General features: G+C 29.7%; 1 protein-coding gene and 1 long non-coding RNA gene across 3 annotated transcripts in view; one reads left to right on the top strand and one right to left on the bottom strand.

Moving 5' to 3' along the window:
- LOC142329384 (U-scoloptoxin(19)-Tl1a-like) overlaps window positions 1–26,968 on the bottom strand; it is a 62,209-nt gene that overhangs the window by 4,648 nt on the left and 30,593 nt on the right. Inside the window, exon 1 of one of the 2 annotated variants that reach the window (XM_075373946.1) lies at window positions 15,242–15,414. The exons of the other annotated variant lie outside the window; for it this stretch is intronic. Coding sequence (XP_075230061.1) covers window positions 15,242–15,314 — 73 coding nt within the window. The 5' untranslated portion in view covers window positions 15,315–15,414. Of the gene's footprint in view, window positions 1–15,241; window positions 15,415–26,968 lie in introns of those variants that run through there. 2 annotated transcript variants of the gene reach the window in all.
- Window positions 1–26,968, top strand: part of LOC142329385 (uncharacterized) — a 74,697-nt gene that overhangs the window by 24,372 nt on the left and 23,357 nt on the right. The gene's annotated exons all lie outside the window — the stretch shown is intronic.

The following is a 26,968-nucleotide window of genomic DNA, read 5'->3' as shown; positions in this document are numbered from 1 at the left end:
CTTAGAAATAATCAGTGAACTGTCCAAAACTGAATTACAGTAACTCAACTTTTACATTCTTCATTTTCCTACGTTAAGATTCTTAATCTGTAGACCATGTTTTCTGCCTTTCTAAGTACATAGAACTGAACAATTAAAATCCAAAATTTAGCAGTATATAGAATACCTTTTAGGTTGAATAGAAGGGGTAAAACCATTCTGCTTTTGATCGAAACTTCTCAACCTTGTAAATACTAAAACATATTGAAAAATTATCATAATACGATAGTTTTGATCACGTAACAATATATGGTTATGTGTGCAATGGAGAAAGATGAATGATAGACACTATTAGATCTGAAAGAATTTAAATAAAATGTTTGTATGTTAGGTGGAATAAACAAATATCTACAGGTGAATTGACGCATGACATAAATTCACTCAAAACATAGTACAGTCATTCTTATGAAAAATAAACATCCATTAACAGACTTAGAAAGGAAAGTGAGGTATTAAGTGATTTCTGTGATTTTCTTCACTGAATCAAATCAAATCAAAAAATCCTCACAGTTTCAGGTAGTATTATTTTTCATTTATCAAAGGCTGTGGCTGTATAATGATAAAGAGTGATAGATAAAACCTGATGTCAAAATTTTAGACCGATCTACATACTTTTCCCTTTTGTACAGCTGCTATATATTAGCAACAGAGCTATAGCCAGGATGTTAAAAATAACTATAAAGTGAATCATAATTCAAATAGTGATAATGAAAATTATTTGATCGGGTATTTATGTACACATTGAGTGGGATGAGATAATTGAAGATTTAAAAAAAAAATTTTATCAGTTTTATTTTTAAATTTATCAAAAGAAAAAATTGTTTCTCTACAGAAAAAACAGCTTCCTCTAGGTATGAGATTTAAAAAGTCTGATATGGTTTTGAAATATATATAGTAGACTCAGTGTAGCAACATTGTTCCTGTTTTATAACAGTTACCAATACCATTCTATTTTAATAATATTACAAAATATACACATGCAGATGTATTTGTATTGAAACATCTTATTACAAACTCTCCTGGATGATTGATAAAATGTTTATATTCCGGTAAAATAAGATTATTCTATGTGCACCTTCCATCTTATTAACAAATACTTTTGATAACAAATATAGACTGGATAATTTAATTTATTTGAAATAAAAAACCTAACACTAAAAAAACGTTTTACTCATCGTTTTTAATTTTCTATTAAAAATATCAGAAATTAATAAATGTGTAGTTCTTTCACTTTTATTCTATAAACTATTGAACACAATATTTTCTTACTTCATTATTTGAAGTTAATAAAATTGCTCAAACCCAATAAACAATTCATTGAATACATTTTAAAATTGATAGATTAGCTTTTGTTGCACTCTATCAACTGCAGATCAGGTTAACGACCAAAATAAAGTATTACAGTATAATTACTTGAACATTCACAATCCAATTTAGCATTAATATTTTTATCCTGTTGTAAACAGGTTAAGAATAATGGAAAAATGTTGAAATATTAAAAAAAATATTTAAATTGTTAATTAAAATTAGATTTAAACAATAAAATGGCAATTAAAAATTCTGATCAAGTAGAAGGGATGTACTTCCAGCCTTAATTTCTGAAACTTTAACAACCTTATGTTGAATCAGGGTCATTATAAACAACCAATGAGTTTCATTAAAACCCATTATGCCATTCAAATGTGATGACAAATTTTAATTTTCATGTATCTGCAGATTTTTTAATTACTCAAATTTAAAATTACAAACAACACACTTTCAAATCTTTCACAAATTTTTCTTCCTGTAACAATTTGGAACTAATTATATACTTACTTTGTTAGTGCAGTAATCATTAATGATATCACTTGTGCTAAGAAGACCATTGGATGGAATAGAGTATATGTTCAGTCTAAATGGTGTTTGTTCATATAATTTTTTTTTTTGTTTTGTAAAATTTAATTTGTTTATAGAATTTTAATTACTATAATCCCAATATTGTAAGCATTGTTTCTAAGGAATCAAGGAAGCACTTTCACCATATCTCCACGGTTTTTTTTATTTTTCCAAGATTTGTTAATTGTCCACTGGCAAGTATCCACCGGCAATTTTATACACTTGTTTTTGCTCGCTAAGTTGTCTGGTGGTAAAATTGTAGTCGCAAATCACCTTATTATTAAAGTTAAAGGTGCTGAGGTTCAAATCCTAGTAAAAGTAAGTTGATTTTATATGGATCTGAATTATAGATAGTGTACTTTTAGTAATTGGAGTTCAATTAATCACACATCTCATAAAAGAACAGCCAAGTGTGAACAAGACTAGACCTCTTTTACATGTCATACTTATCATCCTCATCTCATTAGACCATGGAGTTGCTTATTGTTCACAAGTTGAACACATTGCAATATATACATAAGGAATAGAAAATAAAAAGGATAATAATATACACATGAAATATTGAAAAAAATTGACAAGACAGTAGTAAGACATTTCCGTCACCCAGCTTACACATGCATACACACACACGTTAATTTACCATGTCAGTGCTACACTAGCACTCCTTATGATGACAAGGGGTACTACTACCATTGATGTAGTATACCCACTTAGCCACTAGTTTATAGCCTTTTTTGGAGTAGAGTGTGATATGGTAAAATTATTTATTGCAAATATTATTATTTTTTTAATTGTAACAAATGTGACTAAGAAAAATAAAATCTTAATTAGGCAAAATCTTGAAATACTGAGGTTGACCTTGCTCTACAGTCTCAACCACTTGACCTTATAAGTTGAAAATTTAATGCCATCAATCAATGCCCTCTATATAGAAGTAATCTGACCAAGTTTGGACAAAATCAGTCCAGTAGTTCTGAAGATATAGTGCGACACCAAACATACACACGTATATATGAATATTTCCATCTGGTTTTTGGGTTTTTTGGGTTCCTTAGGTATCAAAACATCAAGATCCGGTGAAAACCGCATATGCCCAAATTGGGCTGATTACAATACTTTTCCTTCTAAAACTATAGCTCTGCTAAAGTGCTAGACGGGAAAGTAAAAGTTAATATTTACAAAATATCATGTATGATTTATTTGATCAGATCATTTTCCGTAAAGATTGACTAACTGGACTAACCATTAAACATAAGAATTTTACCCACTTGAACAAAGATTAATTGTAAAAAGATTAATTTCTAGACCAGAGATAGGCTTCGAAATTTTATGTGGCCACTTGTTAAGCCATAATTTTTCAGATTATAAGTGCTAGTTTCCACTAAGTGGCTATTTTGGAATAGAAAATTTTATTATAAAAATAGTTACCTATCATTATATTAAACAGCAAAGAATTTTATAACAAAATTTCATATATACTGGAAAACTTATTTCACCATAACTGCACCTCAAACATACAAATTGTTTAAAGTTCAAATTAAAAAAGGACTTTGTTTTGCTTGGTCAATTAAGTATTACACTGATTTAAGTATTACATAACTTGCTGATTATTCATGTCACATTTTTAAAGAAAATTCCATAACTAGATTATTATAAAATGTCTAAAAATATTGTAAGAAATCATAAATGTAAAACTTTTAATATATTAAATGTTTTACCAAAACATGTTAATGTACATCATTATGTTATTTTAATAATCTATTAACTGTTTTAATGTTCTGTACAGAATTTTCATTTCACTTTTAAATTATTAATGAAATATAGTCACAGCTTGAATCTGATTTCAATTATCTATGTAATTAATATTAATAATCTGTTGCGATTGAATTATTTATGGTTTAGTAGCAATAGAAACACAAAAGCACAAAATTAATATTAATAATGCTACAAATTTGAAGTGATTAGACTGCACTAATGGATCAAAAGGTTCACATCTTCTTATAAATAGCTTATTATAAATTTCATAGATATGAAATATAGAATGGCAGGTATAATGAAATACCGTGGTATGAAATTAATTATTAATCAACAAATTTTAGTGATGAAAACAATCAAAGTTGTGTTAAATATTGGAGTGTATTAAATATTGGAATAATTAGTTCAATAAGGCTTAAATTTAATTTCACTGGAACACAGTAGTTTTTTATTATTATAAAATAAAAACACCTACTTTAGTTAGAACTAGAAGTGGGCGTTTCTGTTGTTCCTGCCAAACGAGAACGAACTGTATTGAAAAAAATAACTGTTTGTACAAGCTGTTGGAAAGAGAGGATGAATTAATCTGTTAACATTCATGACTGCTTGGTTTTTAAGTTTAAAAAACAACAGTTTCATTTTAATATTTTTCTCAGCGCATTGACTGTAGGATACAGAATGATTCGATTATTGCCAATGAATATCATATAGCATTTTATCACAAGATTTAACATTTTATGACCCATTTATTCTGCAGTTTAATATTACAGTATTTTAATGGAACACTTTTGTTTTTTTGAGACTGTTCACCTTAGCAGTTAGCTTACAGAATATTTAACGTTGATAAAACAACAGCTTGCTGGGTAAATGACCTGTTCTGTTTGCTGGGAACAACAAACAGTTTATTCACTTTATCTGTTTTCATTAACTTAACGTTCATCAGAGTGAGCTGACAGTTCTGTCAGATGATTCAAAATATTTCCTATTCCTATCAGATGGAAAAAACAGTTTGTACTGAAGTGAAACGACAGCTCGTTTTTTTTTCTGAGAAATAACAGTTTAGTCAGACTGATATTTTCTGACATATACTAGTCATTACTGAATAAAGTCTCTACTGGGCCCTTGAAAGAAGTCTGTCCACCTCTCCCTAGTGGACCAGACCGGAGTCCGTAATTTTAACTTAAATTTAATTTAATCTAAGTCTGGAGTTTGAACTAGTTGAGTTCACTAAGGGAACCAGACTAAATTTTGTTGTTGCGATCAACATTTTTGATGGTATGTTGTGTTCATTGCCTCGAATTACAAGACATTCACGAAATTGGCTCATAATAAGTAGAACTAGGCGCGGGGTTCTTGCTCGGTTAGCTAGTTCAGAGGGATATGATGTAGGACATTCAAGATGTCCAGATGAGGCCTACAGCGAAGGTAAAACTCGAGTTCAATAAATCACAGACGCAAATGTCTACCGAGGCATTTACATCAGTGGCATCACAATGAGGCCAGCTTATTACTATGAGATGTAAAAAGTCGGAGGGCGATAGACGATTCTCGTTAAAGCCCAACAGGGTAAGGAACGGGAGGGGGGTTTTGCGACTGGAATGTCACTAGGCGGGTGTCTTCTCCTATGGGGTTGGGATGAGCCCTTGAAAAGATTTTAATTTGGGTCCCATTTAAAAAGTTGCAGAAAACTTTAAATAGAAATTTAAGGAAAGGATTTTTTGGCATCAGAAAAAACAAAAAGACCATCTTCTCAAATTTTTATTTGATTTTAAAAAGAAAAAAATTATTGATTTTGTAGTTTTTTAAATTTTAACGTTTTTTAAAAAATTCACAATGTTAACCTTGTTAACACACTGTGTTAAAACTGTGACTTGGATCCGTCAGTGGCACTAATTCAATTCTATTAGTTTATCAGTTATTTTGATGATATTCATTTATATTATTTAAAAATAATAACATAATATTCTATATTATTATAGATAAAAAAAATATATATATATATATATTTTTTTAAATCTATTAGTTTTACTCAACCTTTTGGAACTTTTTGTTTATGTGTGTTTGGTGAAGTTAGGACCAATGTATTTTCCGATTTTAATAAAATTTAAATTTTAATTCCTTGTTATTTATTATTTGTAGCTATTAGGTATTTAAAACGACTTTTTCAGCAAAAGAATTTTGTTTCAAAATGGCGTTCAGTACAATTGTTGGAAGAATACAGATTGTAAACCCTTCTCTCTTATTAAGTCACCACCAAGTGGTTGCTCTATATATATATATATATATAACTTTGTACATATTAACGTTTTTTTTTTTTTTATATTTATTATTTACTGTAATTAATTAACAGTATTATACTTTTTTAAATTTAAAAAAGAAAGTTATGCACAAAAATAAACACAAAAAATTTATATACCTTTTACAATCAACTGCAATTGATTCTAAATTTCGCCGTATGGTTCAATTTGTTTAAATTCAATAAAAATTAGGGATATTTATTGTTCACACAAATACTAGCAATTTATATATTTATTCTACCTCCTAAAATTACAGACCTATACTCAAATACAACTACCCTAACTAATGTTTTGAAAATATTCAAAGCTTCATCAAGATTCAAACCCAAAACCTCGCGAATAAAAGGCAGACACGTTATCACTTTGCCACAGGGATCGGTTAATAATAATAAATTCAATTTTTTAATTTTCAAAATTTCAACTTGTCCTCACACCTTTAATTTTTGCAATATTTCATATCTTTCATCTTGATCCTTCCCTCATAAATTCGTATCACAAAATTTCCCTCCACTAATTTTTAATTTAGTTTAACATTATTTCTAATTTTTACTTCCTTGTTCGAAGTGAAGGAAGTATTGTGATCGCGAAAAATTTAGGTTTTCAGATTTCAATTGAAATAACCATTTTGGCCATCCCTGAATCCATTTTGACAAGTATCGGCGTGATGGCTGTACATACGTATATATGTACATATCTCGCTTAACTCAAAAACGATTAGCCATCGGATGTTGAAATTTTTTTTTTAGGACTGCTGCAACATCTAGTTGTGCACCTCCCTTTTCATTGGAATCGAATGAACCAAAAGTGTCCAAAAAAAGCACAAAATCCAAAAAAAATTGGATTTTGGACTTTTTCTTAACTGCACTAATAAGCTCTCATTTAAAGTTTTACAACGATATAAAGTGGTAATTATTTTCATTGGTTCCAGACTTATAGCCAAATAAAATTTTAATTAATGAAATATCTGAATCTTACAAGGGTTAACATCGTACTTCATCTCCTTTTTTTTATTTAAATATATTGATTTATTAATAATTATTAACCTCTGATTGTAAAAATGTTTTTACAATAAATGGTAATTCAATAATAACAATTAGAAAAAAAATCAGAAGTTATTAATGAAATAAAATTTTTGGTACTTTTAAAGATGTGTAATGTAATTTAATAGGCGTACAAGGAAGTCATGTGGTGACCACATCAGAATTTTTTTATTCATTATAATAAATAGTAGTCTTAAAGTAAACCTTTAAAAAAATTGTTTTTTTTTATTTCCGTATTTCAAGATGTTTAAATTTAATTTTTAAACATGTTTATGAAGAAATAAAAAAAAATAAATATTTTGAATGAGCCTAAAGAATAGTAAGAGTTCTGTAATTTAAAAAAAACTCCAATTATTTAAGATTCGTTGATCTGAACTTATAAAAAGATGTATTTAAATGGTTAATCAATAGCATCCATAAGAGTTTTTACGATCTTGTTCGCGCGTGCGTATTTGTGTGTGTGTGTGTGGGTGGGGAAGGGGTGAGCGCGCGTTTATATATATATATATATATATATATATATATAGAGGGAGAGAGAGAGAGAGAGAGAGAGAGAGAGAGAGAATGAGGGAGTTTTTGTGAAATGTTAAACAAAAAAATATTGTATCCACTGATTGAAACTACGGGCGGAATTTAATTTTTGGAATAAAAATACAGTTTAATTGAGAAAGAAAATCGTTGTGTTAATAAGGGACAAAAATTCCTTAAAAAGAAAAAAGAATAAATGAAAAAAATTTTTCGAAGCCTGGAAGTTAAAAAGAAAAAAAGTTGTCGCAAACAGAAAGAAAGAAGTAATTTATTGTACTGGACAATTCTGAAAGGCTAAGTGAGTTCACAGAGGGAACATAAATTATTCAGCGCGTTTTAGGGATTAATAAAAAAAACAAAGCAATGTACGAGTTACTTACACACGTTTTATTGTAAAACAGGGCAATTCCAAACAGTCTTGTTTGTAACGTTTATTAGCTTCAAACAAGTTCCACATGAGCACCTTTTGTGGCACGTAAAATGTTTAAACGATATTGAATTTCACGCCGCAGATTACGAGGAATATCTGAAATTATTCCATTAGTTACACCTTCGATTCTCTTTTTCTGTTCATTGATGATGACAGTCTTTCGTTCCATATACCCCGCCTTTGACAAGCCCCTGAAGAAATAAATCAAATGGTGTAACGTTAAGGGATCGAGGTGATAAGAGAACTGATCCATCACGGCCAATCAAACGTTGAGGAAATTATTCATGTAGGTAGTCCTTAATTTATAAACCGCAGGCTGGATCGCCATCTTGTTGGAAGTAATCGTTGGGTTGCCGATGTTCAATTTATTTCTTCTATAACATGTCTAGATAACTAGTCCTAGTAACCGTTAGCTTGGCGAAGAAGAATGCTCCGATCACTTCATAAGCAGTCAACGCTCAACAAAACTTAATTTTTGGGCTATCACGGTGTGTTTGTCTAATGGCATGAGGGTTCTCGCTACCCCAACCCGACAATCATGATGGTTAACGAGATCAGGAAATGAACCGTCATCAACCATGCATGTATCAACCAAATTTAATATCAATGAAGTTTTAGGGGCTTGTGAAGAACTTTCGCAATTGTCGATCGCGGTATTCCAATTCTAAACACGCATGACGAGTAGATTTCCGCGAGCTTCTCTTACTTGATTCACAATTTCCTTGGAGACAGGAGGTATGCCAGCAGCTTTTACGTGTACCACACTTCTTTATCCTTAAACTGCTGATACCAACGTTTAATAGAGTCTTTATTAGGAAAATCACTGGCGTATTCTAAACGAAAACGTCTACGAACAGTAATAACTGATCTGCTTTCATGAAACCGCTGTACGTACATTGCTTTTACCTGCACGGTAGCTATTATCCAGTTGACGATCCCTCCTGTCATTACATCGATCCAGCGTGTTCATTCAAGGTCTTGAGTAAATCTAGGTACCTACTCTAATGTTTGAAAAAATCAACGCGCGCAACATTGTTTTTTTTTCCTTTGTTTAACCCCTAACATGTGCTATGTTCACCCTGAACATTCATTAAATATTGTTTTATCTTTTCTGGGATTGTGAAATCTCTGTTCTGAAAATACTACAAGGAATATCTCTAAAGTAAAGACCGCTGGAAAATTTCTCTCCTTAAGGTTGGCGAACCTGTGTCATTCATGGCCACGCTAGTAATGTACACACTGCATTGTAAGCTGCATTGTAAGTAAGACAACGTAAGTTGTCGCGTCGTAGTATCTTTGAGTACGTATAAGTTATTACCTTTAAAATAAACAGGAAAATCGATGTTGCCGCCAACTTTTAAATACGTGGAGTCATAGGTTTTTAAACCATCAAAACGTTAAGCCGGCTGAAATTCATAGACAGTTGGTTTCTGTGGACGGTGATAATGTAATGAATGAAAGAAACGCCCGAAAATGATCTGAAAGGTTTAGAAATAACAGAATTAATGTGCATGATGAAGAACGTTCGGGAGGCCCTCGCAAAATCACCGAGGACTTATTGAAACGCGTCGATAATGAAATCAGAAAAGATCATGGACTAGCGGCAGAAGAATACGACGAGGATATATTGAAGCTGGTATACTGCTAAAATAGATGTCTTAATTCATGTCGTGAATATATAGAGAAGTAGTATAAGGTATGTAGTTTAAGAGAAATAAAAAATATTTATAAAGTTTTCAGAATAAATTTTTTTACAATGAAACGGTCTTTACTTTAGAGATAACCTCTCGCAAAAACATCAAAACCTGACTTCTATTCGAGATAACTTATCAATTTTTCATAATGTTTATAATTTATGTTATACGATGCATTGGAAATATACGGTGAAATACATCAAGCAATAAAAAATAAATAAATAAATAACAAATTTATAATACAGTCAAACAAAATTTTATTTTTTATTTTTGTCAACATTATTATTAACTTTTATCGGTTAGAAAAAAAAACAACTATTTCTATACATAATATAAAAAAAATTTCTGATTTAAATCACTCTGAAAAAAGTTTAATAGTTACATTCTTGTCCCAGCAATGAAAATTATTTAAAACTAATCTTTTTAAGTAACAAAGCAAAATAAAATTAACAAATACAACTTTTCAGTCACTCTAGCGGCCATCTTCAGCGATTTGTTTTACTGTTCTCATGCAGTTACGTATTTACAGCTAGATCAAAATGTTGTATTGTGATATTTCTGTACTTTCATATAATTCATACCGTTCGAGTATATTAGAATGTAGTTATTTTGTGTGTGTGTGTGTGTGTTTCTTTGTGTATTGCCAAATGTATAGATTTGTGATTTGCATCTAAGATACTAATGTTCTGTGTTGATAAAACTGAATGCAGCTTCAAGGGAGGGAACTCCTGGGGAACTGTGGGGTAAAGTTAAGACCGAATCCCGGCCGGCGGTGTCGCCCTGCGGGTGCCTTGGTGCTTAGTGGGGTCGGTGCCGCCGGTTTGAGGCATGGCAAAAGATAAAGACCGAGACCCGGTTCCCTGCCGAGGGGCTGAGGGACGGCGTTGCCGGACCTTGGCCATGAGGTGGGGGATTAGAGGCATGGCAAACAGAAAATAAAAGATCCGAGATCCGGGAGGCTAACCTGCCGTGCCGGACGTGCTGCCGGTGGGTGGGGGACGCCTCCTTTGAGTATATGGACACTCTCCTCGACTGCGTATACTTAAATGGATATCCGGATCCGGTCGGGGCGAGAAGGGGAAAAGAAAAAAAAAAAAAAAAAAAAAAAGCTTCAAGTAAAAGTATAGTGAGTTAACATTTAAGAGCCGTTCTTAACAACATTGAATCAATATTTGCAAACCATTTCTTAAATTTAATATATAAATTCTAAAATCATTGACAGTAACTGATATTCTATCCTCAAAATACAATAATGACCAAACACAGTTAAAATGAGACTCCAAAAAACCGCTAGCATTACATCAGTGTGAAAACATCACTCACTGAAGATAAGTGCCCGAGTTTTATATTGCGAATGAATTTTAAAAACGTTTCATTTATTACATTTTTACGATTTGTCTTTTACAAAACTCAACTTTAAGATAAGCTTATTTGTGGTTTATGAGATATAACTTTTGTTGTGAATCACTTTTTTCCAACCCCACCGTTATTTTAAGGGTTAAAATAATTTATTTTACCTTATATTATACAGAATATTTATCATTAGATACTGAATTATTTAAAATAATTGAATACTACCTATAAAGCGAAATTTTTAATGTTTTATTAGTTGACAAATTCTCTTTAGACGATCAAATTGATTTAATTTCGAACAAAATGAAATCAAAATTGTTTTCCTTAAAAGCGCCTTCATAAAACGCTAAGCTTGTCATTATAATTAAATATTTATTAAGCTTACATATATCATTGTCTAAATATCATCTCTTGGCGCTTTCTCTAAAAATCACTTCAAATTTTTAATAAAAATTTAATTATCAGTTCATTAATTGGTCCTGATAAATATGAATAATATACAATATATTTAGAAAATTTTTAAATTTTAACTCTTATCACTCTATTTATATTTATATTTTTTTTTTAAATCATACAAAATAACAATATCCACTTCTATCAAACCGGAACTGTTTTCATGTAACTTAAGATAGAACTGCAGCTTACCAGAAAATTATTATTCTATTGACAATTTTACTGAATTACCGAATTATTTAAAAAAAGTTTCTTATCAATTTATTTAAAGTTCATTCAAAAGATTTTCTTATTTTTTTCATGATTACTTCCCCATACAAAACACTTGTAGTTTGTGCATGTCCCAGCTAAGTCGGTTAAAAAGTAGTAATATAAAATCGTAAAAAATTCTAAAACTTTGTAAAAAAAAATCTGAAGTAGACAACACATGACTTGTTTGTATGCCTATTAAATTACATTTACACATTTTTTTAAAATGAAAAGTACATAAAATTTTATTTCATTAAAAACTTCTGATTTTTTTTCTTTTTTATTTGTTGTTATTGAATTATATTCATCGTAAAACTTTTTTTACAATGAGGGATTAATAATTATTAATAAATCAATATATTCAGATAAAAAAAAAAGAAAAGGAGATGAAGTCTGATTTGAACCGATGTGTCTTTCCCTAAGATCTAAATATTTCATTAATTAAAATTTTATAGCTCTTGAACCAATGAAAATAAGTACTACTTTTGGTATATATCGTTGTAAAGTTTTCAACGAGAACTTATTACTGCGGTTAAGAAAAAGTCCATAATTAATTTTTTTTTTAAGGCTTTTTTGGATACTTTTGATCCAGTCGATTGCAATCAAAAGAGAAGGTACACAACTAGATGTTATAACAGTCCTAAATCCAAAATTTCAACATTCTACGACTAATCGTTTTTAAGTTATGCGAGATACAAATACGTACGTACAGACGTCACGCCGAAACAAGTCAAAATGGATTCAAGGATGGTCAAAATGGATATTTCCGTTGAAACCTGGAAACTAAATTTTTCGCGATCACAATACCTCCTTTTCGTTGTACAAAGAAGGAAAAATAAAATTTAAAAAAGTTTAAAATAATAAAATTGTCAAAAATTCTACGAAATTATAACATAAAATAGCCTTAAAAAGTCACTGTATGTTCTTGTACAATTTTTCCGTCTTAAAGAGGTTTTTAATAATGCTAATATTCATCAAAATCTACATAAATAAAAGGCAATATTCGTTTTGTGTGTGTTCTAATTACTCAAAAACTACTTAACCGAATTCGTTGAAACTTTCACAGTTTATTATCATTTATCCCGGGAATTTTTAAATGTTATTAGTTCCATATGTTTAAAGGATTAAAATAGATTTTTGAACTTTTTCTAAACCCGAAAATATTTTTAATTTCTCGCTAACAAATAAGATATCAACTTGATTTTTATTTTGTGTAATCTTTATGTCTAAAAACCAGTTTCTATATTTTCTGAAATTCGATCTTGAAAGGGGTGAAGAAAAGTAAGACTTTTTGAGCAACGCTTACAAATTTTCCATATTTCCGATTATACTAAACGAAATATTCAATAGATTTGAGCTTGCAAATACTCTTCAGATAAATATCTAAAAACCATTTTCGGGTTAAAGGCTGCGATGGTGTAAAAGGGCACGGCGGCTCAATCAACACAGCCACTGCCACGGTTACTGTATGTATAACGCAACTGCCTGCACCTAGCTCTGATAACTTGATTAAAAATCATTAAATAAAATGAAATTTGATTACGACGGGAAACGTAAGTAACCATACAGAGCGGGCGAAGCCGGGACGGGGATGCTAGTAAATTTTATAAACGTGGAGATCGAAAAAAATAAAATTATATCAGATTTTTTTTTAAATTTGAGAGATAAAGTATTTTTTTTTTTTTTTATCTTCAGTCATTTGACTGGTTTGATGCAGCTCTCCAAGATTCCCTATCTAGTGCTAGTCGTTTCATTTCAGTATACCCTCTACATCCTACATCCCTAACAATTTGTTTTACATATTCCAAACGTGGCCTGCCTACACAATGTTTTCCTTTTACCTGTCCTTCCAATATTAAAGCGACTATTCCAGGATGCCTTAGTATGTGGCCTATAAGTCTGTCTCTTCTTTTAACTATATTTTTCCAAATGCTTCTTTCTTCATCTATTTGCCGCAATACCTCTTAATTTGTCAGATAAAGTATTAAGGGAACTTTTTTTTTATTGATTATGTTAATTACAAAATAAGATTTAAGCATAAAAAATTCCAAATTTCTAATAAAAAATTTTATTTTATTGGCTTCGTTTACTCTTTACAGAAAATTTAGGAAAAGTTTATTAAGAACTTATCCGTAACAAAAAAAAAAAAAAAATGAATTTAAAAGAAAATTGTTTAACAATATTGAAAATGTAAAATATAACTTTTATGAAATTAATGAAAAAAGTTACTATTCATTTTGGGTCCAAAATATAAAATAGATGCTGAAGCTACTTTAATTTTTTACAGCCCTTTATGTGCTGTATAAAAATACAAAAAAAAACTTTTTTTAATACTAAAAATTAAAAGAGTAAGAGCCAAAAATCAGAATATTTTTTTTAAAAATAGGGAATAAATTTTAAGAAAATCTTTTCTAAAAATACTTAAATAGGTTAAGTTTTTTAAATAGGTTAAATTTTTTCTGTATCTAACTCGCTGCTTCTATTCCAGTAAAGACTAAAATAAAGATAGAATATTTTATTTTCAAAAACGTTTTCTGCATTTTAAGTCCGGAATCTATAATTTTTAAAAATTGTAGACATTTCTTGTAGCTCGATGTATAAAATATAAACTTTAAAAAAATGTTTGAAAATACTTAAAACGCAAAAGAAAAAAGAACATGTATTTCAATTTTAAGAGTAAGGATTGATGGATTATTTATATGTGCATTGTACGCGTAACAGATTTGTTTTAATAATTTTTTTTTTTTGAATGACCTCCAAAAATCGAAATTGGTTATTTCGCAAAAACTACTAATCCCCTGAACGAATTTAAAAAAAAAAAACAAAATTAGTAGGATGAATTCCCTCTCATTTATAGAAACATTTAAGCCATATTTGAAGAAAATCGATTCGGTCAATCCTGAGATATAAGACAAAAAACAGTGCGCCACACATACGTACACATCCATCCGTACATGTTTTTTGGTCTAGATCATTCGTTCTCAAAGTGGGCGATAACGCCTCCTTGTAGACACTGGAGGCCTTCAGGGGGGACGGTAGAAGGCCCACAGAAAATTGGGAGCGTTCAGGCGATCTAGGAAGCCGATGACCGATTAAAAGAAAAGGTAAAAATTATGTTTCAAACTAAAATGTAAGTTTTAACTCAGAAATAGGATATGCCACGTTCAAAAACAATAATTGCAATTGCTGTTTTTAAGAGCACATCTTAAAAACAGTAATTGCAATCTTTATTTTTAACGGGTGGTAAGTTTAAAAATTTTGGGGGCGCTAGAAAATGTTTGATTCTCAATTTGGGCGGTGGGCGAAAAAATTTGAGAATTAATGGTCTACATGTAAAAAATTTGTCAAAACCCGATATCCTATTTTCTACCTGATACTTTCCCCTTTAAAAAATATATATACTAGCTATATTCGCCGGGAAAGTATAAATTATAAAATTTATTACAATTCATGCCCGTATACCAAATAATTACTATCCCCTTCTATTATCAAAATACTTAATACTATAAATGTAATAACTACACCTACCTGTAACACCGGAAAGAGTATATAAAATGCAAACCAAAAAAAATATAATTAAATATTTATCACGCGCGTACATGTCTGGAACAAATTTCGCTTTCAACGTCACTACAATACAACAACTCACTTAATAATAACATAACCAGAGAGGAATGTTTCTACTTATATAAAGCCATTCACGTTTCAATGAAACCTTCTCCCACCACTATTACTACCGTCTTATATGACTGCAATAAATGACCCTTCAATATATAAAAAGATATAAATTAACATCGTCAACCGTATAATTATACTGTACAAAATTTAATCTCAGACAATTTTTTAATAGTGTATAATCCGAAATTAAAAATGTTATCTACAAATTGCATATCACTTTTTGCAGTTTAAACTATGCATATATATTTTTAAGATAATTATTTAAAATACGTTTAAATTAAAATAAGTTCAATAGACCATTTGTATTTTTTTGGTCAATTTACAATTAAAAATTATGCAAGATAATGATAATTGCATTGTTAAAAAAAACAAATCTTAATTAATTTTATGTTTTTGTATCGTCAAAATGTATGATTTATTAATAGATGTTTTAAATTCAAGCAATAAATTTTATAAATAATACGATTATATGTAGGTTTTAACTTTAAATTAACGTGTGGGGGGAAATACGTAGGCAAACGATTGCATTATGAGCATTCATAACAAAAAAAAAGGTCGATAGAATTTAATATGTAATATATTATTTATTTTATTAGGTAATAAAATCCCGTTTCCAGTTATTTTTAATTTCCCGGAGAATATAACTAGAACAGTGTCGTAAAAGTAATATCAGCTTTTTTGCAAATTTCTACGTTTTAAAATCCAACTAGTTCATCAAGATCAAAAATAAATAAGTTTTTACGTGCTTTGGTATGTATGAGTGTCGCACTGCCTTTTCACCTTATGTCTTAGGACTGAACAAACCGATTTTCTTTAAATATTATTGAAGCATTAATCGTAGTAATTTTTTCAAAAATCTTTAAAGAGATAGGGGATTTGGAGAAAACCTAGATTTCGATTTCCTTCAGAGGGATTTTAGAGAAAACTTGATTAAAGCAGATTTTTTACTTACACTGCATATATAAATTATCCAAAAAACTGTTTGGGTACCATTTGTTTGTAGGTTGAAGGCTAACTTTCGCGTGCATTAGGTACACTCTACATCTAACAGTTTACGGTTATTCTGAAATGTTGTAATATCCTCGCAACTAATCTTCCGATTTTCAAAATTCAAACGGGGTATTTGCTAGTATAATACAAAATCACGATGGAACTAGACCAGATCAAAAATAGACTGACATACTCAGAAATGGACTTTATTTAACGCTGCATAGCATCCAAATGTACTATTTACAAAGCTACATCTTTTACTAGAAATTAACGTGAAAGCACAATCTTAAATAAAAATATATCCATTGATTTAGTGATGACAGAAAAGATGTAATTCAACAAATTACAATAATAATTATATTTATACCGATTTAAAAGATTTTCTTCGATCGTGTCGTGCGGTAGTTCTTATTAATAGAAATTCATACAAATAAAACAACTCATAATCGTAAAATATAAATTTATAAATTATTATTATAATTAGTAATAATATAATAATAATTAATTTTCCTTCATTTAAATTAAAAAAATTGATATGGATACCTCATGATTACTTGTACGCCTATTAAATTGCATATAAACATTTTTTTTTTTTTTTTTTAATGAAAAGTACATAAAATTTTATTTCATTAATAAATAACTTTTTTTTAAATTGTTATTATTGAATTATTTTTTATTGTAAAAACAATTTTATAATCAGAGGTTAATAATTATTAATAAATCAATATATTTAAATTAAAAAAAAGGAGAAGAAGCCGGATTTGAAACCTTGTAAAAACCAGATGTTTCATTAATTAAAATTTTATTTGGCTATAACTCTGGAACCACTGAAAAAATAAGTACCACGTATTATATATCGTTGAAAAGCTCTCAATGAGGGCTTATTACTGCAGTTAAAAATCAAAAATCCAATTTTTTGGGATTTTGGACACTTTTGGTTTAGTCGATTACAATCAAAAAGAGAGGTGTACAACTAGATGTCACAGCAGTCCTAAATCCAAAATTTCAACATTCTACGGCTAATAGTTTTTGAGTATGCGAGATACACACGTACGTACGTACACACGTCACGCCGAAAATAGTCAAAATGGATCCAGGGATGATCAAAATGGATATTTCCGCGAAAAATTTTCGGTTTTCAGATTTCAACGGAAATATCCATTTTAACCATCCCTGAATCCATTTTGACTACTTTCGGCGTGACATCTATACGTACGTATGTATGTATGTATATAAATTCAATATGTAAATTTTATTTAGATTATCGGATAATCATCATCATTCAGTAAAGGCTACGCCTTGTCTATTTAGCCACGTCAGTTTCATCTCCGCTTCTCTCTTCATTATATGAACCAAGGCCCATCTCTTCTTTACCATTATTGATGATGGTTGCTCTCAGTCTACCTCTAAGTTTTTTACCCAAAACCTTGTTCTCAAATATATTCGTCAAGAAATTGTCATGTCGTATTACATGTCCTATCAATTTCGTTCTTCTTCTTCTTCGTATAATATTTAACAAGAACCTCCTCTTATTCGCTTCTGCTACCACTTGACCATTTATTTTCCTATCCACTCAGCTTGTTCTTGTTATTCTCCTCCAAATCCACATTTCCATTGCTTCCAATCTTCTTCTTTCTGCTTTCCCAAGCAGCCACGTTTCACATTCATAAGTTAGAACGCTCCAGACATAAGTTTTACCAAAGTGTTTCCTTATTTGCATAGTCATATGATTATGAGTCAGTAAATCGGATAATATTTACATAATAATATTGATACAAAAGAAACTATAAAAATTATATATAAGGGATTATTATCTAAATCAAATTTACATATTGAATGGATAAATGAAATAACCGATTTATCTATGCTCTAATTTTAACTACTTTAAATTCAAAAACAAATACTACCAGCAAAAAAGGACTTATTATGGGATCACCCCTCACAGACATCATGGCAGATATTTACATGGATGAATTTGAAAATACATTTTTACCTAACGTTTTTAAAAATCACCAAATCAGTTTATAAAAGATACGTTGATGATATTTTAATTATTTTTAATAAAATACAGAAAATGACAAATATAATTTTTAGTAAAATTAATGCAATACATCATCACATATTGATTTCATAATAAATCTTGAAATTAACAATAACAAATTATTTAGTTATGACCATTGAAAAAAGTTTTAATTATAATATTTTAGAAATCTATACATATAGAAAACTAACACAACATATACTATACAACTAACACAACACTATAATACAAGCTAATTCATCTTATCCATGGAGTCAGAAAATGGCAACTTTTAATTCTTTAATCAATAGAGCTATTAAATATTTCAGACACAACAATTTAAAACTAAAAATAAATATAGCAGTATTAAAAGGTTATTATGAATAACCGATCAATAAATTATACTTTAAAATTAAAAATACAATTTATATAAACGACAACATAAAATTATTACATTATGACAGAAAAATTTTACATAAAAATAAAATTTAACCTACTTTATAAATATTTTTATAAAATATATAAAAACTATGATTCTAAAGACAACATAAACCACTAACAATGTGATAATAAATTTTATAAACAATAACGATCATTACTAAAATAGCAAACTCCAAAAATATAAATATCTTATATAAGCAAGGAGTCTATAGTCTGAAATGTGAACATTGCCATTTAGAATATATAGATATAACCAACCGCTATTTTCCTATTAAAGTCAAAGAACATATTAAATATATAGAAAGGCTTCTTAGATATAACAAATTATTCTAGACACATGTTATAAAATAAACACAAATACAATCCCGATAATTTTATTAAAATATTATATATTTCGAATTACTTTTATAAAAACCAGTATCCTCGAAAAATTCAATATATATACTATTATAACAATAAATTAATCGATGAACAGACCAGATTCGAGAACGATATTTTATTTAAACAAATAATTAATAATCATCAAGATACCTAAACTGTCTCCCTCCAACCACTAATATTTATAACGACTTCGATATTCTTATACAACAGACATGACTGACTTTATACTATGACGCCCAGTTGTTGAGATTTTAACGTTTTATAAATTTTTATTTTACATAATTTAATTTTAATAAACCTGAAATTGAAGAATAAATTTTCCTGAGGATGATCGAATGACCGAAAATGCTACAAAAGAAAACACGGACGAATTGTTGGTAAGGTTGAATTTCATTTATTTATATAAAAATATTTTTTATTATCTCCTTCGATCTTGCTTATATGAATATGGAAACTGCTACTCCTTGTCGGTTCTAATGAAGATTCATTTCGAAAATTATATGTTACAACAGTCTTCCTAATGATTTTTTTTTGTTCTGTATTCTGTACGTTATGAGTAATATTCATTATTTTTCTGTTCTCTGTTGAGGGTTTCTTATTATATTAAACTAATGAAGACTAATTTTGAGAAATACAAGTACTTCTCAAAACGAGTCTACATATTACATTTATTTTCCTTTAATTCAACTAAGTTATCATCATCAAATACCTGTTCGACCTCATCGTTATTCGGGAATACTTTCCCGATTCCAGATGATGAACGGCTGTCACGAGTCATCTGGGTAATATAAAATTCTTTTTTGTCTTCGAAACCTCATTTTTTACACTCCCTGGCCCAACGGTCAAAAAACTTTACCGAGATAAGTTTTAGGCCCTTATCCATACAATAATAGGAACTTTAAACGAATTCGATATTTTACTTAAGAAAGTTTTAACGATATTTTGTTTTTTCGAAAAATCCCTCTCCCATTTCCACCCCCATGGTCCGATTTTTCCCATTAACGAACTAGACCGAGATTTTGGGTTGTTATATTTTATGTATCAATTTGAAAGTGATTGGCGCAGAATAACGGCAATTATCGTGTTCACAAGAAAGTGAAATATATATATATATAAACTTTTGAACTGACGTTGGATTTGGGGTCTGGGGGATGTAAACGCGAAGATATGTCGAAATTTTCCGGAAGTCGAATCATGGTACCCTTTACAATAAGTAGCTTTCTTATGAAATCTACCTAAAATGCATTAATATAATCTTGTTTTTCACATAATTCACTGTGATGAAATAAAAGCTAAACTAGATCTTGAAACTTTAGTTTAGCTTTCATTTCATCACAGCATTTGAGAAATTCAAGAAAAATTTTATAATTTTTTTCGATTACACTTAATTCTTTGATTGTTTTTTTATCTGAAATTCTTCGAGCGTTTATATCTGCCATTTCAGATTTGTGTTTGATAATTTCTTTCCCTACTTTAACTAATTTATTGTAACTGACAGTCAACTCGTATTTCATATCTTACATCATAGATTCCTGTAGGAAGTACTTTTTATTGGTCTCGAATAATGTAATTTTTAATATTTTTATATCTTCATCGAACCGACAATTTTTACAACATACGTATTTGCCTTAATGAGTGCGTTTTAATTCTGCTTTTAACTTCTTTATAATGTCGTCTTTCTCAGATATTTCTTTAATTGCATTTTACATTTCCCTATCAGTATTTAGCCATATTTCTTTAAATAATTCTTTATTTTGTCTATTATTAAAAATTCGCAAAGGTTTTGTTTACAAATTAGTTGTTGGTGACATTTTTCTTCTATTTGCTCTAAATTTTTAGAGCGAATAAAAGAAAAAGTATAATGAATGAATAAAAAATGAAAAATACAATGAATGAGACTAAATCAAAAATTCAAATGTTAAATAATTCTGTTGCGCGGCAACAGACTTATTTTATTTACAATAATCATTTAATTATTGTTAACTTCCGATACAAACATTTCTTTAAAACACATTCACTGCTTGCTTTTCATCGGTGTATTAATCCTCCTTGATGGATTAATTTTTTTGCTTTTTACTTAAAAGAAATACATAAAAAATATATAAATGTATATAAAATGCATATATAAATGCTTTTACTTAAAAAATACATAAATGCTGATAACTAGTAAAATTAAATATACTAGATATCAGCATTTACGTATGTTTTGGAATATCAAACTTTTGAAAAACTCCCAAAACACAACCACGCTCTAGCGTATAGTGCGCACAGGAGACGAAAAAGCACTGGATTGATACCATCCCTGCTCAGCAATCAATCGCACGTGGCTGAGCGTATTCGTAAACATCCTACCTGTTCATGCTGGCAATGACTACTTTCTTCGTTTTATGAAAAAAGGAAAGTTTGTGGATTTTATTTATAAAAAGTCTGTATTAAATTTACGTGCAATGAATCTTCAATTTTTCTGTATATCAGTTATAATTGATTTAGAATTTTTTATTTTACTTTTGTTATTTGTTTACTAATTTGTTGACTAATTTACAGTTTATTTTCATTTATCACCTGACTTGTTTACGACAAGAAAATTAGTTTTTACATAAATTCCTCTGAACGTTTTAGAATAAATCTGACAAAAGTAAAGTTTCTACTATACTATTTATGTTTTAAATATGTAATGAAATAATACATTGTTTATTTTAACCGCTTTTATTTAAAAGAATAATAATAAAACTAAATATATTTATGTAACGTATATTTTATGTACAATTTAATGATTACGTACACATTTTAATGATATAAACAATCGCAAAAATATTAATTTAAAAGAAAAATCATATTAATATATAATTATAAAACAAAAAAAAAAACATAATTATATGATAAATATTAACTGAAATACAAATAATTTATAAAATAAATTTTATAAATTTATCTTCTTTCATAAGTGATGAAAATTCACAATTATTTTAAATTCCACAAAAAAAAAAAGGCCGGTTCAATATAACTATGAACGAACTGCATAGTAACAAAATATAAACCTTTCTGACGCGTTGATATACGATATCGAGTAAAATACTAACCACCACCACCACCATTAGGGTTAGAAAAGCAGTCAGTAGAGAAGTAAAATGACGCGTGTATGCGTGGTCAGCTGGTTGGTACGCGTGGACCACGCGCCTGCAAGTACTCAACATTGAACGTGATAAAAAATTCTGACCTTTATAAGACGTTTCTGAGCGACTTTAAAAAATGGAAATTTGAAATATTGGAGAACTGCCAACTAAACAAAAAATAATAATTTAAAACAACCGGCTGTATTATACAAAGAATTTTTTTTTTCTTATTAATATGTATTTAAACCAAACAACAGATCTGTTTTATTTTGTTTACTGAAATATCTTTATGAACGCCTTCAAAATTTTATTTAAGTATATTAATAAATATTTATTTTATTTATATATTTAATATAAAATTTCAATTTTTTTTAAAAATCTTTATAATGGTTATTACCTGCTTTTTTTTGTTTTATAGTTAATTGTGTCTTTTGTAATTCTGCACTGATCTAGTTTTTACAGTGATCTGTCAAAATCTCTCACTTACACAACTGATGTAGCTTCTTTTTTACTTCCTTGTATGAAGTAAAGGATACTTCCTTTACTGTGTTGTTCTAACGAATATATCTTCAAACAATTGGTCCGATTTTAAAAATTCAAACAAGCTATTAGTAGGTTGAAGGCTAACTTTTGCATACATTAGTACACTCTCAATCTGACAGATCACGGAAATGTACACATATATATATATATATGTTGCGGTAAAACCCCGAATACCGGTAAATCTTAAGTTTTACCGGTAAATTCTAACATTTACCAAGTTACTTGGTAAAAGTCCGAAAAAATCTTGAAAACACATTTAATTCGGACTTTTACCAAATCGTTTTGGTCATTGTTGACAATTACCATATTCTGTTGGTAAAAGTTGATAATTCTGTAACGAAATCACTTCTAAATAGGAAATAGCATGAATTTAGAGTTAACAATATGAAGCATGAAGCATGAAGTTAACAATATGAATAGCAAATGTTTCTTGCATACGAGTTATTATCTAGTTCTTGAAATGGGCATTATTTTGTAATTTGTACTCTCGAAAGGATTCATTTAATTATAACAACGAACATATTGCTATTTACCATTGTAGAAGTTTGCTGAAAATTATTCATTCCTGAATATTAGTGTATATGAATTAATTACTTGTAACGTTTTTGAAATGTCTTAATATTATATAGCAAAATAAAGTTTTTTGTAATCTTTTGAAAAAAAACCTGTTTCATTTTTCACCCGCAGTGCACTGAAATTCCGAAATTGGGAAGAGCATTTTTAAATTCATACTTTTGAGTAATTTCATTACAGAACTGTCAACTTTTTTTACCAACAGTCTGGTAAATGTCAATAATGACCAAAAATATTTGATAAAAGTCCGAAATAAATGTGTTTTCAAGATTTTTTCGGATTTTTACCAAGCGACTTGGTAAATGTTAGAATTTACCGGTGAAATTTAAGATTTACCTGTATTCGGGGTTTTACCGTAACATATATATAAAGTTTGTCTCTGTTTGTTATCGCATCACGTGAATACCAACCGACCGATTACCAAATTTGCAGGATACATTATCGACCGAGGCCCTAGCTCCTTAGAAGGTTAAAATATTTAAAATATTCATTATTTCTTCGCCCCCAATTAACTCACATTTAATTGTGAGTTAAAGATATTCATTAAGGAAAAAATAGATTAATCCTTTTACTTTATTAGTTTTTTGAATTTTTCGTCGATAAAAGTATAAGTTTTTTCGTTGTTCTTTAGTTGCCATAGTTTCCACTACTCTATCTTTTGTAATTTAGTTTCTTTTTCAAGTTTCTATAAAACCTGAATACTATAATTATTATTTATCAGTATTATTCTCACAACCATGAGGATAACATACAGTGCGGGGATTCAGGGGGTAGAGCCCTCTGGGACGACGGGAATGGCAAGCGAAGCGTACTCTGCGGCCATAGCGTAGGTCCTTTGGCCACGGTAAGCCCCGAGGGGCCCTTGAGTTGGCTCCGGGATTCACCTGGGTTGACCTGAGGCCCGAGGGTCTGGATTATAGCTAGACGGGCCGGCTAATTACTTATATTTTGTTTCACTTCTATTTACTTAAAGACCTATTTCACTTGCGCTTCTCTCCAATGCCCCGTACATTTCCCCTAATCTTTCATAAAGGTAGAATTAATTACACAAAAAATAAAAATAGTATTAACAAATTAATATACAAATTAAAATTACTACAAAAGACTCACTCATATACGTATGGGGGATAAATTAATAATTTGTAATGGATAACAATTTTGAATTTTATAATTAATTAATTAATCCTTTCTTACTAAAACTGTTATAATAATGTGATTTATTTCAGATATCTTTTTCTTTTTTTTTTGTCTTCAAGCATTTGACTGGTTTGATGCAGGTCTCCAAGATTCCCTATCTAGTGCTAGTCGTTTCATTTCAGTATACCCTCTACATCCTACATCCCTAACAATTTGTTTTACATATTCCAAACGTAGCCTGCCTACACAATTTTTCCCTTCTATCTGTCCTTCCATTATTAAAGCGACTATTCCAGGATGCCTTAGTATGTGGCCCATAATAGATATCTTTAAAATTAATAAAATAGATTATTTTATTATCTAGTATTTCAGGTCCATTTAATAATTAAATCAGCTTGTTTGGTCAGCTGGCCGGGTTTGTAAGACCTTTTGGCATTTAAAACTAGACATCTAAATACCACAAAAGAAAAATAACATAATAATTAAACAAACTACTTAGCAAAATAATTAATTACATTTTTTCATTATAATACATCGAAAATTATCAACACTGAGTAGTTTAATTTTATAAATCTTTATAAATTGCAACAATTAATTTGTAATTATAACCAACAAAAAAAAATTATTAATTCAGTTAACACATCTTTATTATACATTTTTTTTTATCATAACATGAATGACCTCTAATCATTCCATTTAAGTACATAAATTACATAACCCACAAATCTACATAATTACAGTACGCTGCCCCTGTATACCGGTGCAGTTCAATACCTTCCACGCCCGCACATTCACACAAACACAAATTCATTCAACCATGTATTACTATCTCTAGAAGAACAACAAAATTATCAATTAAATTACTTTTTTTAAATAATTCTATCATAACAATAAAACTTGACCTTGAACGTAAAATCAGTGATCTAGATATAATTTTCCATTACCACCAATAATTAAATAATAATAATAATAATAATAAAGAAAGAAGACTGCCACAAATTCAATTAATCATTTTATTCTGTTATTAATTCAAATCTCTACCTCCAAATATAGCTCATAAGAAGATGGCAGAGAGGTTGGACAGCGACAACAATGGAAGATAGACGCATCGGATAATTCCATGCATTGGGACTAGGTTAAACAGCGGGCAAAGGGAGGTGGACTTCTGGATAGCTCAGTGGTTGACGGGCCATGAGTGGGTCTACCTTCCACGCCAGGGCGAGGCGAGAGACACCGATGTGTCAATATTGTCACGAAGAGAAGGACGTGATACATACGTTTCTAAGGTGCCCCAGATGGGCGTCGGAGTATCCATTTGAAAGGGAAATTTACCCAGAAGAAATAATGGAAACTATGACTGGATCGGTAGAGGGTTGGAAACAATGCGGGGTTTAGTTCAGATGCGTCTTTGCTAAAAAAAAAACTGGAGAAAGAAAGGCCCTGATATAAGGAACTAAGCTCAAGGATGAGGGTGGAAAGGTAGCTCGCGGAGGTGGTCAGCGGGGGTCCAACAGGATCGTTGCTGCTAGGTGCTCTCGCAGGACGCTGAAAACCTTCATTCGAGGACGAATTCGGTAGATCTTGTCACCATGTCGTGTGAGAGGGGCAGGGTTTTTAGTGGGTCCCTACTTTGCCAGGAAACCCTGGGCGTCTGGTAGCAGATTTTTGCTCTTCCAAAACAAAAAAAATATATATGTATATATATATGTTTGGAGGTGTATATATACCGCCAAACGTGGATATATATATATATATATATATATATATAAATACACATATATCTCCATAAAAAATGTCCAATCTTAACAAGCAATTTATTCATCAATAACATTCTTGGGTAATAAGATAAACACATTGCTAGGAAAGCGAACGGTTGGTTATACGCAAAACAGTGTGAATTACTTAATACGTATAACGTTTAGTAAGCGAAAAAAAAAACAAACGAAAGTTTCTACCCAGGTTTTTCCTTTTGATTTCATCTTCAGATTAAAGTACGAGTTATTTCCGAGGTCATAATAATAATATTAATGCATACGTTCTTACACACTTTGCCTAGTCTTAACCTTGATTAATAGAGGCTGATAGTCTCCATAGGGAATTCCACTGACCAGTAGCCTTGGTACAGTATTACTAATAATTTATTAATAGAATACTGTGCTCGTATATAAATTAAAATTTAATTTAAATGTTTAAATACAACGTTATGGAATTAAAACTGTTGTGTCTGTGTTTTTTTTTCTTATCTATACTCATTATTTTTAATGTTTACTAAATAAATAATTGTGAACTTTTCACTTACTCAATGAAACAATGATTTTTTTTTTTTTAGATACTCTTTTACAAAAGGCTGTAAACTCAAATATTATAGCGTAGATTTAA

This window comes from Lycorma delicatula, chromosome 8 (genome assembly GCF_047948215.1).
Source record: "Lycorma delicatula isolate Av1 chromosome 8, ASM4794821v1, whole genome shotgun sequence".
NCBI lineage: Eukaryota > Metazoa > Arthropoda > Insecta > Hemiptera > Fulgoridae > Lycorma > Lycorma delicatula.
The sequence above is the reverse complement of the archived record's forward strand: the minus strand, read 5'-3'. Positions and strand labels throughout refer to the sequence as shown.